Source organism: Paracoccidioides lutzii, assembly GCF_000150705.2.
Source record: "Paracoccidioides lutzii Pb01 unplaced genomic scaffold supercont2.9, whole genome shotgun sequence".
Classification (NCBI taxonomy): Eukaryota; Fungi; Ascomycota; class Eurotiomycetes; order Onygenales; family Ajellomycetaceae; genus Paracoccidioides; species Paracoccidioides lutzii.
Genome location: NW_015440955.1, coordinates 728,595 through 740,012, shown reverse-complemented (window position 1 = coordinate 740,012; position 11,418 = coordinate 728,595). Strand labels below are relative to the sequence as shown.

At 44.1% G+C, this 11,418-nt stretch overlaps 4 protein-coding genes across 4 annotated transcripts; 1 reads left to right on the top strand and 3 right to left on the bottom strand.

Annotated features, from left to right (window-relative positions):
- Positions 1 to 832: 832 nt before the first annotated feature.
- On the bottom strand, positions 833 to 1,350 carry PAAG_03895 (hypothetical protein; the record flags this gene model as incomplete). The annotated part of the gene is made up of 2 exons (XM_015845097.1): positions 833 to 1,253; positions 1,316 to 1,350. 2 exons carry the CDS (start codon positions 1,348 to 1,350, stop codon positions 833 to 835), a joined length of 456 nt encoding a protein of 151 aa, XP_015702186.1.
- A 56-nt stretch (positions 1,351 to 1,406) lies between these two features.
- Positions 1,407 to 3,553, top strand: PAAG_03894 (phenol 2-monooxygenase; the record flags this gene model as incomplete). Its single annotated transcript, XM_002794255.2, has 3 exons — positions 1,407 to 2,156; positions 2,221 to 2,514; positions 2,585 to 3,553. The coding sequence occupies 3 exons, from the start codon at positions 1,407 to 1,409 to the stop codon at positions 3,551 to 3,553; spliced, it is 2,013 nt and encodes a 670-aa protein (XP_002794301.2).
- Positions 3,554 to 3,965: 412 nt separating this feature from the next.
- Positions 3,966 to 5,216, bottom strand: PAAG_03893 (hypothetical protein; the record flags this gene model as incomplete). The annotated part of the gene is made up of 3 exons (XM_015845096.1): positions 3,966 to 4,755; positions 4,832 to 5,104; positions 5,164 to 5,216. The coding sequence occupies 3 exons, from the start codon at positions 5,214 to 5,216 to the stop codon at positions 3,966 to 3,968; spliced, it is 1,116 nt and encodes a 371-aa protein (XP_015702185.1).
- A 2,304-nt stretch (positions 5,217 to 7,520) lies between these two features.
- Positions 7,521 to 7,826, bottom strand: PAAG_03892 (hypothetical protein; the record flags this gene model as incomplete). The annotated part of the gene is made up of 1 exon (XM_015845095.1): positions 7,521 to 7,826. One exon carries the CDS (start codon positions 7,824 to 7,826, stop codon positions 7,521 to 7,523), a length of 306 nt encoding a protein of 101 aa, XP_015702184.1.
- Positions 7,827 to 11,418: the final 3,592 nt, after the last annotated feature.

Genomic DNA, 11,418 nt, shown 5'->3' with positions numbered 1-11,418 from the left:
AACTTTCAGGGACATCCAGACTAGGTTTCTAAGCAGAAAATTGCAAATAGTTTCTTAAGTAAATAGTCAGGGTTTGATGATTTGAGGCACAAGTAGTGGAGGACATTCCTCATAATCACAGAAGTTGGTAAAGATGTGTCTTTAGACAAAGAAAACAAATGAAGTATTAGAAGAGAAACAATGCTGCTAGGAACAGCAAAGAAAAAGAAAAGCCTTGCTCAACAAGGTTTGTAGCCACTTGTCACATAGTTCATTATTGTCTGCGACATCGCAGCATTGCAATGGGTATTTTAGATGTTGGCATAAGGTCTAGAGCGGAGAAAGAAAAAAATGAATTTGAAATTGAAACCTGTTGAAATTAAAGAAAAGGGCAAAAAAAAAAAAAAAAAAAAAAATGGCGCTGTGAAAAAGCAATTCGGAAGCGCAACATAAAAGAGGACAGGATATTAGTTATGTCCATGCTGATATCCAGCGTAGCGGCTCTCAATATGACTAACAGAGAAGAAATGCGGCGTGCATATCATCAAGCGACCATTGAAGTGCCTAGAGTCCAAATTCTTCAAATGTCCGCAGTGGGCAAGCTCCACAAATACGGGGAACAGATCATGGTCCAATTTCAGTCGTCCAGGCACGACTAAGATTCCAGGAGCAAAATCGGCTTGGATCCGCATGAACCGTGAATCTGCAAACAGATTCGGCAAGGACTTCAAGTACATCACCTATATTATTCACTTGAGTTTAACATCATCATCATCATCATCATCATCATCATCAAGGAAATCACGTTTATAGATTGTCACGACATGGCAATATTATTTGCTCGAGGTGTCAATTATGGTCTGGGAACAATCGTTCGACGGATTGAAATCAAAGAAGTTTCAGTCGAATGTTGAAAGAGGTTCGCGAGGTTTATGCTGACTAATCGCCCAAGTGACGATGCCACATGACCTGGAGATTGCCGACCGCCAGCTCCGAACAACCAACTAACGAAATGCAGCCTACGCTTTTCCCCCCCCCCCGCTGTGCAGCCTTGGAACAGAGCTGTGAAAATCGCCCAGGGTCGAGCTGCCACCTTGCGGGAGACATAACGGTGTATTAACGTTCCCCGCACCAGTAGGACCCTTGTTGCCACCTGAGGTTCTGTTCCATTTGGGTTTTCAAAAGCCGAGATGTTCTCATCCAAGACCGAAAATGGATCTTTTAATTCCTGCCGTGGGGAGGACTCCTTAGCAATGGCCTTAACAACTGAAGCCCTTTTTTAATATATATATATATATATATATATATATATAATAATCATAATATCCTAATAGACCTTGGATCCTGTATTAACAGGTCATTCTTCCCCATGTGTGTTGCTGATTTTACTATGTTGGTGGTCAGCTTGGAAAACCACTAGATAACCCATGGCAGAGCGGACAAACCTATGCCTATCTGCACAAAACGCCCGTTATAATAAATTCTCCCTTTCTCTGACATACTCCGCCATCAGCAGCGAAGACAATATGTCTCAATCAACAGACAAATACGATGTTGTTATCATTGGCGCTGGTCCAGTCGGTCTTTTGGCCTCACTTTGCTTCTCCAAGTGGGGTTATAAGGTCAAGCACATTGATAATCGTCCAGTGCCTACCAAAACTGGCCGGGCAGATGGCATTCAGCCGCGATCATTAGAGCTGCTTCGAAATCTTGGCATAAAGCGAAAGCTCATGGCTCACGATCCTGCCAGGGTTTATGACGTTGCGTTCTGGGATCCTTTGCCTGGGGGGAATGGTATACACAGGACGGGAAGTTGGCCCAGTTGCCCTTCTTTCATCGATACGAGATACCCATTCACCACCCTCTTGCACCAAGGTTTAATTGAACGAGCGTTCATAGAGGAGCTAGCAAAAAACAACACTACCATTGACCGCCCCTGGACAATTGTAGGGTTTCAGAATGATGGGAAAGATAACGCGTACCCGGTGAAGGTCAGGCTCAAGGATCTCGACACAAACGTCGAAGAAGTGGTGAGAACAAAATACCTATTTAGTGGGGAGGGTGCTAGAAGCTTTGTTAGAAGGCAACTGGGAATCCAAATTTTCCACAAGGATCCGATTGCTCACGTTTGGGGTGTGATGGATGGGGTCGTACGGACGGATTTTCCCGATATCTTGGTAAGATACTTGCAATTTCATCTACGAATGATCCATGGTTGTTGACCTGTATTCTTTCTTTTAGACAAAATGCACAATTCACTCAGATAGTGGTTCCTTAATGGTCATACCACGAGAAGATAATATGGTTCGGCTATATGTCCAGATTTCATCCTCGACTGACCCAGATTGGAATCCAAGGAAATCTGTGACAGTTGCAGAGGTTCAGAGAGCTGCGAAGCAGATTTTCCAACCTTACGGTTTAGAATGGGACCGGGTGGAATGGTACTCAGTGTATCCCATCGGGCAAGGCATTGCTGAGAAATATACATTGGATCATCGGGTGTTCATTGGGGGTGATGCTTGCCATACACACAGCGTGAGTTGGCTTTGCTCCCCTCTTCTATCAAAATATCTATGCGCATACAACCAGCTAACCTTTCCTTCAGCCTAAAGCTGGCCAGGGCATGAACACTGCATTTCACGATGCTTTAAATTTCGCCTGGAAAATCCACCTGGTCGAGGGCGGATTTGCCAAGCCATCAATCTTGACCACATATGAATCAGAACGAAAATTGATTGCTGAAACCCTCCTTGACTTTGACGCCAAGTATGCTGCCCTCTTCTCGACACGACAACCATCCGCAGACGAAGTGGGTGCAGCCAGCGACGACGACGACGACAACGATGGGACAAACCCTGCCAACGAATTCGTAGAGACGTTCAAATCCGCCTGTGAACTTACCAGTGGGTACGGTGTCGCTTACCAGCCAAATATTTTCAACTGGGGGCCTGATCATCCCGCCAAATCCCCTCTGCTCAACTCCGTAGGGGTAAAATTGGTTTCCGGTCGACCCTTTCCCCCATGCACAGTTACACGACTAAGTGATGCGTACAAGGTCGCTCTGGAGCAAGAGGTGCCCATCAATGGATCCTTCCGCATTCACATCTTCGCCGGAAACCCAGCCAAGACGCGAGAAGCAGTAAACGATTTCGCCTCTCATCTGGTGAAGAAGCTATCCTTCTACTCCAGTTATCAGCAAAGGGATATCGACACCGTCTCCTATTTCGAACGACACAATCCTCACTCCCGCTTCTTCACGCTCACCGTCATATTCTCGGGCCAGAAGTGTGCGAAAAGAATAGATCAACTGCCCAAGGTGCTGAGGGATTATCGTCATCACATATACGTCGACGATATCCCAGACATCAAAATGCCGAACGCCAAAGCGGCCGCCCATTCGAAGGTTGGCTTCGACGCGGAGCAGGGGGGTGTTGTTGTTCTAAGACCAGATGGGCACATTGCATGCACTGTGCAGCTTGTCAGGGGCGGCGGTACTGTAGATGCCCTGAATGAATATTTTGGGGCGTTTACGACTAAACTACTTGGGAGTGATCACTCTCGAGCAAAGCTCTGATATCATATATGATTCCATTGGCATTTGTATAGAATTATCATACATTTTCTGTTCATATACCTTGTCATTATATAGCTTTTGTTTGCTTGACTACACTTTTGTTAATTCCAAGAGATGCTAGGTCCATCAACTATTAACTATTGGTCTTTGATTTTTCTTCGTTAGTTATCATGTCATCACCCATGCCATCCACCATCTGATTCCATCGAAAATATACTTGCACTTCTTGCACTCTTTGATTGCCCTGCTATCTCTCAGGGCGGAATCTGGTCCGATCTGACCATCGCATCGCAGACGTTAATTAAAGCTCGTCAATATTTAGAAAGGCCAACCAATTCGTTTAGATTAGACCTGAAATCTCATCGGAAGGAAGAGCAGAAAAAACATTAACACCAAAACTTTCCTCTACCCCTCAGGACAGTAGAGGTGTCCGTTCGTCAGCAATATCCCCGTCGCCATCACCTTCGCCACTATCATCGGGTCCAGCTCCAGACACCTGTGTTGTATGTGGATTATTATCGGCTCTCTTCCGGGTTGCAGAACGATAAGAATCACGATAATAAAAATAGCCCCACAAGCTCAGCAACAACCCCTGCTGCAATGCCACGATGACAAGATGGATCCAGACACAAAAAAGCAGAGAATACATCGCAAGTACATAGTTCAAGTCCAGTCTATCTCCGAAATCTCCAAAATCGTTAACATCCCAGTACCGAACAATGTGAGCCACGAACAGTAGAATGTACACAATGCTCTGTATCCCCGTCGTCCACGGACTGAGGGAATGCGGCCGTTCTTCTTCTTCTTTTCCTTCTTCTGCTCCTGTATTTCCTCGGAAGAGACTTTTCATGCAGGGGTACAACTGGGGCATATAACAGATGAGAGAGAGGATGGCCGAGAGAATAGTCATTCCCAATAGCCAATAGACAGAAGCGATGGTGATAGTGAAATCTAAATCTGGTATCCGAGTGTCAATAGAGAAGACCGTGGAGGGTAACAAGACCGAATACAACCCGATACTGATTGCGGTCACTTTGGATATGAGAGTCCGGGATGGTTGAGGAAAATGTTCTCCTTCCTCTCCTTCCTCCTCTCCCTCCTCTTCTCCTCTTTCTCCCACCACTTCCTGGGTTAGTTTTGGAGATTGAGTACTGGAGTGGGAAGAGTTGCCGTAATTCTGGTAATAGAGGTATATGAAAAGACTTGTCGTTTTTGCCTGAGGTTAGCAGAGAACGACTACTACGGTGAGGCAGAAATCCTTTAACTTGTTTTACTAACAAACACTGAGCCCCGATCCAGTCAGCGACCAACTGCCAGTGGTCAGTCATCTGCAGTAGACACCGGCCGGCAGAGATCACCCCCTTGTCATGGATCTGACAAATATGCAACAGCTCGCGTGAAGCTGCTTGCGGCAAAAACATTGCTAGAACACAGGTGGCACTCATGGACCGGAACAAGACGAAGAAAGGCGAAATTCCTCGAGTGCTTTGGCGAGTCTTGATGCGGATATATTGTGGTATGTAAGAGAGCGCAATTGCAACGACCAGAAGCCTGAAAGAAGATTTAGCTTTAACGTTTCCATCGCACGCTTGCAGTCAATTTTTACGAACCAGTGCAATGTTAGGCTCCATACGGAAGTATGAACATAAGGAAATTCAGCCATATTCAATGGAGTATTTGAGCGCGGTGGACCGATCAATGTCGCGCCAGTTCTTGAATGAAAATGGGCGTTTGAACAGAAGTCAGTCTCCGGCAAGCGATTTCAAATATGCAACATTGACAATTATCATTAGTTGTGGCTTTCGAGAAGATAAATAGGCCTCCTCGGAATCTTTCCTCCACTGCTGCCTGGGCCATTGGGAAGTGTTCTATTTATGTTGCAGCTCCAGAATCAAGAAACCTCTTAACTCCGTAATTAGACGCCTGGATGGGATCTGACTTCTCTGAGAGTAGCCTGCCATCTTCACCGATGGCTAACTTCATAGGGAGAAGGGTTAGTCTCGCCTAGCTTGACGACAGACCCCAGATATATGTCCTGTCCATCAGTGCCACAGGACACACCGGTCATTGATATTGATCGCAGTGCTAAGAAAACGTCCTACAGTGATTATGGAGCCAGAAATGAGGAATGGAAGAGGCGACGGACCTCGATGGAATGAATATGAGAACGTGGGGGAAGGGTTTGTCAGGGAATTGTATGCTGAACCTCGCTTATCTCGAATCTTGCACCTACAGTGCTGCGCCATAAGTTTGGTGTCCATGACATGCTGACTCTATAAATAACTATTGTTAGTAGAGATTATAGTATTCAGAGGCATTATGTGATCTTTGTTTATATTTGTCCAGTTATCTGCTATGTTTAGTTATCATCATGTAATTTACATTTTATACATTATTTTAATATATTAATATTAAAGTATGATGATAGTTAAAACGGTAGATAAATAATATATAAAATATTGATTGAAATACAAACCAGATTTAGTAAAGTAAGAATCTTCTGAAATAATCTATTGTGAAATCTAAACTACACTGAGACTAGAATAATTTAATCAGCATGTCATGATGAAATGAAAACTTATGGCGCAGCACTGGAAGAAGAATGTTATGGTATGCTCATACAGTTACCAGTTCGGTATCCGTGTCTTCCGTATACATTTGACAAACCCCATAGTCACCTACCAATTATTGCTGATACTATGAGTTAATTATGCCATTAGGATGGAGGTGCAGGATAGATGGATTTAAGACTGGGTAAATTGACCGGACAACCCGGCCTGGTGACAGGGAGTCTTGGAGTTATATCATCAGAAAGTGATTTGGAGACTTCCAGGCGATCAATTACTTTGGGAAATATCTGGACCCAACATACGTATACTCGATATGCATTTCTGTTTCAAATAATGCAAATATCCGTCCCTTGAAATCAGAGAAAATCCAAACAATGAATAAACAAAAACCTTCCTAGACGCATACTTGAAGATTGAGATGGAAGAAGAAGGTTTAGAAAAATAAAACATAGAAATAACATAGGAAAAAATAAGAATACAAAAGATGCAGGTCGAACACACCACAACTTATCACCATAGATGACTAACTCCCCACGCCCAAACAATGTGGATTTGACAGTGATTGAGAAGCGTTGAGAGGCGTAGCGTCGATACCAACGATCAACGAAGACACTAACAATGAAAAATATGTAAAAGGTAACCGACAACTAAAAGTAGAAAGTTGGGGATATCACCGCATCACAGGAAGAAAGGCTGGGGGAAAATAAAGAGAAACTTTTCTACATGAACGGGACATGCAAGCCGGGAGCAGAGAGCCAGGGGGGTATCTGACATGAACCAGTGACTCATACAGAAGAAGAACAGGAGTAACAATACCACCAATTCCCGAAAAGGAGATGAGGTAACGACAGTCGTGAACTCATCTTATCGTGTAAAGACACCATATTAAAATCAGTAGGTAAAAGGGGGAAAAGCAATTATAAAATTGAAGAAGAGTAACGGGGGGAGAGGGGAGGGATATTACAACAAATAGTCGAATAGAAACTGGAGGTATAAGGGTAATAATATAAACACGAAATCCAACCCACAGCAAAGTGCAACCATCGAAGAAGAAAAGAAAACGGAATGAAAAACGATGGGGAAAAATTGCTGTCAAAGAAAAATCAGATATATGTCTTAGGGGAAGATATATCGCATCGAAAACCCCGTCCGCACCATTCTCATCCTCATAGTTCTTCTATACCATATCATAGATCGTTCCCATTTCCGTAAACCATACCACACTGAAAAAAACTTTCTTTTCTTTTCTTTTCCTTTCTTTGTTTTCTTCTTTTTCCTTTCGAATGCGAAATATTAGTCGCTGTCGTCTGTCCTCATTCACATAACCTTCTCCCACTCTCACCTCCAACCAACGCACGTAGTTCAGATCATCCAGTAAAAGCCCGGTTCACATCCATTTATCGACTTGGAAAAGCAAAACTCCTAAACGTTAACCTTGTCGGCGATGGCAACTTCATGCGCGCACCCAAAGATTCCTTGGCGGACGAGGACGAGAATGAAGATGTGGACAATGAAAACGCGGACACTGGGGAACGTGACCTGCTGACAATCCTCGTCGGTGAAGAAGCGGCAGAAAGCCTTTCAGCAGCCACAGCTTCAGCTGCAAGAATGTCCTCCAGTCGCACGTCGGCATCTGTGAATGTGTGTTGTTGGAGGCTATCTAGATCGAGGAGCTCTGTGAATTTTGAGACTAAGGTTGTCATTGTCGGTGTCTGTACGAGGTTGATCTGGCCCTCAAGAAACCGCGTCATATATATTTTGTATTTATTTCTGGGTAGCTTGGCATGTAGGTATGCTGATTGATAGGGGAGAATGGATGTGTCCTTATGCCACTTTGCGATGTGGGTGGTGATCTTTCGAGGTATGTTCCGCTCTGCTGAATTTTTGTTCTCTGCGCAGAGGATGGAGAACACAGGGATACTCAGACGACGATAGGCAATCGCTTTCGTTCGCTCTGGTTTTTGTGAGCTTTTCGTCTATATAACTCTAAAGCGTAGAAACTTTCATCCGATCAAGGACGGACGCGGTGTGCGACTGTGACATACAGCGGAACGGGAATATATCGCGCACGCTTGTAGGTTCTTTTGTTCGTGTTTGTTCTTTCGTCTTGGTTCAAAATAGTAAGGGTAAAGGGATAGAGAACCCCTCAAATGATGACTTCCCTTCTCCTTTTTGTTAAAACTTCGAGGAAATCAGTCATATATTAATTTGGCGGGGTAGTGAGCAAGAAGTGTCATGAACAGATAAACTACTTGCGATAGAGATGGAGGCACAAGAGATGGGGCAAACTAATACTTAGTAGTGAATGGATTATATTCCCCTTTAGAAACAATAGGATAAACTAGAAGAGTGAAAGAGTTAATTTGGGGAACAGTAAGGAATATGATAACCCCTCCTGGCGAGTTCTCGTGTCCCATAATATACGGGAAAGTAACTAGCGCCACGCTGGCAATTTTGGATATTTCCTGCACGGTGGTTGGTTCCAGAGGAAATTCCAGTTACTTCGGTGCCTCTGAAAGGGAGCCTTTGTGGCTTCTTTCTATTCCCTGCTAGCCGTTGAACACCCCCATTATGCCTTGATCTTTGTGCACTGATGGAGATGGAGGGAGGGAGGGCAGTCGGAGAGAACCTCTGCACTAATGCGCCACGGACCACAAGCCGAGTCAAAAAAAAAAAAAAAAAGGAAAAGGAAAAAGAAAAGAAAGGAGAAGAAAAGAAAAGAAAATGGAACCTAAATAGTACCAATCCCTGCCCACCCACAAGATCTGCTCATGGTTTGATTAGTTTGAATCGCTCGGAATCCTAAGATCATGAACTGAATTGAAATCCTTGACTCGGGAGGATCCCCACCAGCGAATCAACAGCCTTATCAATCCCCTGATCCAAAACATACTGTTGCCATCGTGAAGTGAGTGGACGAGCTCTATTGGTAGTTTGTCTGTAACCTGCAGGCAGTAGAGATAGTCTGTCAAGATGTGGATGCTCTATTCTACGTCTCGTGCTTCGGATAGGTCGAGACGAAGACGAGAACATATGAGAATGAGGATGATGTCAACGCGCCGAGGCTTCATTTCAATTCCAAATTCGTTGTTATTTCATCCTGTGTGAGCTCTGAGCACACAGATTAGAGAGGATCAACGCACCAATCCACAAAATCCATCCTGCCTATGTTTAGTAACCTGAAAATTTGCACGTATCCTTTCATATCACCCAGGGGCCTCGACAGGTCAACAGAAATAGAACCCTTGGTGGATAAACAAATCCCTGTCGGAAAGCGGCAGCGCAAACCTTCGAAGATTATCCTGATGCGGAGTCGATCCATAGGTGATAGATCTGATGGGATGGGTTTAGCTGGAAGCGGAGACGTGACTCAATCCATGGAACCCCTCACTTGGGAACCTCAGCTTTAGTTTTCGCTTTTCAGGTAGTTCAGAAGTTTAGTGTTCGTCAAGTGCACCTATTCCAAGTCCGTTCTTTGTGGCAGCATCAAGGTTTTATATCGATAACAAATAACAAGCCAAGTTGCGCCAGTTGGCGACTGACTTGATCATGCGCCTCGCATATAATAAAACAGGTATTAACAAGGTTAAGACGCGCATCGGAAAAAAGACAAAAAAAATTATCGATGGTACTTTAGGAATACATTCAACAATCCCTTGTTTAATCTATTCCATGACCATGGGTGTTGAGCTCGTGGTTGCGGGAGCGGGAAGAAAAAAAAAGACCGCACCTCAACCAACCTTGGAAGATTAGATCACTATAAACCTGGGCGCGGACGAACAATAGACAGACCTCGACCTAGCCCAGAGTTAAGACGCAAGAGACAACGAACATAACATACGAATATGCGGATAGAATATGCCGAACACCGGCTTCGCTCATGTGAAGGAATATGGTATCCTCACCGCCAGACTTCAAAAAAAAAAAAAAAATCTCCCACTTTCATTGCCACTTCTCTGGACTTGGAGCAATGATCCCAGAAGCAGTCGTCACGCGCAGCACCTATCAGACATTTTTTCGATACTGATACAATGTGCCCTGATTTTTCACTGCTTTCCTAGGACCAAAACTCTTTTGGTACAGTACATACAATGCGATAGGTTCGTTTACACTTTTTGTTCATCCGTTGCATTATTAAGCTGCCTATTCATTATATAACTACTGCGCCGCGAAAGACTGTAGTTTCGTAGCAACCTCCATCAAAGGCGAATCATATTCCGCCCCCCGCTCCAGTCTACCTCGGAGCTTGAAAACCAGCCCAAAGCATTGCTGTGCATGTTGGCTTATTGTTTCCTTCATTCTGTCATTTAATTTTGCGCAATATGTTAACACGCCATCTTCTTTCAAGTATGAAAGCTCGGAGGGAGTTTACACACAGAAGGCTAAATATGCCATCTACGATCTTGGAAATAAGAATATCTAATCGAATCACCCATCTATGAATATCCCGCCTGGTTCCCATCAACCAGGCATAAATCAGGCATATACTCAGGGCTTCTTTAAAAAAAAAAAAAGCTGCGACTTGCAACTCCGCACTTGCATACAGAATGTGTGAATATTGTAAACGCCATCTATAGCCTCAGCAGCAAAATATTTAGCAGCTAACAACCAAATTCAATAAACATTTATTCCCGGATCGTAAAGCTTTTGGGGACTAAACACATTGGCAAGGCGGGCAGTCAATCAGTAGACAACGTTCGTGTTGAAGCTGAAGAAGCACATTTTTGCTAGTTATTTAAAGGGAAGAACTGAGAGATCTCCTGTCTCAAATAACATCCAGGTTAAAGTCGCGGCTGTAAGTTGGACAGAACTCTAGATGGGAGAAGGAGGAGGGGGGGTGGGGGAGTGATGTTACTTTTCACCTTAGAATATGCTATAATCCCTCTATATCCCGGTCCCCGCAAAGATGTTTCCTTCCTTGCCTGCCCTTCCATGTCCCTGTTTCGTGGAAGCATTAGCAGCACTGTAATGCTATAACACAGAACCGTCATCCCCAAGTCTAACTCAACATGGGTTATAAAAACCCCAGATGCCCAACGCAAGAACAAAATGCAAGTCATGAGTTGGTTGGCTCTTCCTTTTAAAAGCCGTAAATCCCGTCCGTTTCAATCAAAGCATGAAGGGCAAGGTAGACGTGAACCCAAGCGTTTTCAGTGAAGACGTTTGAATATTCTATTCCTGCTCCTCTTTATAATTAAATAAAGTTTGTGTGCCTAGGTATTTGTCCGAAATTGCATAGCCCCCAATAATAAATATAACGCCTCGTCGCCTGAAGTTTTCCCTGATTGGTTGAAG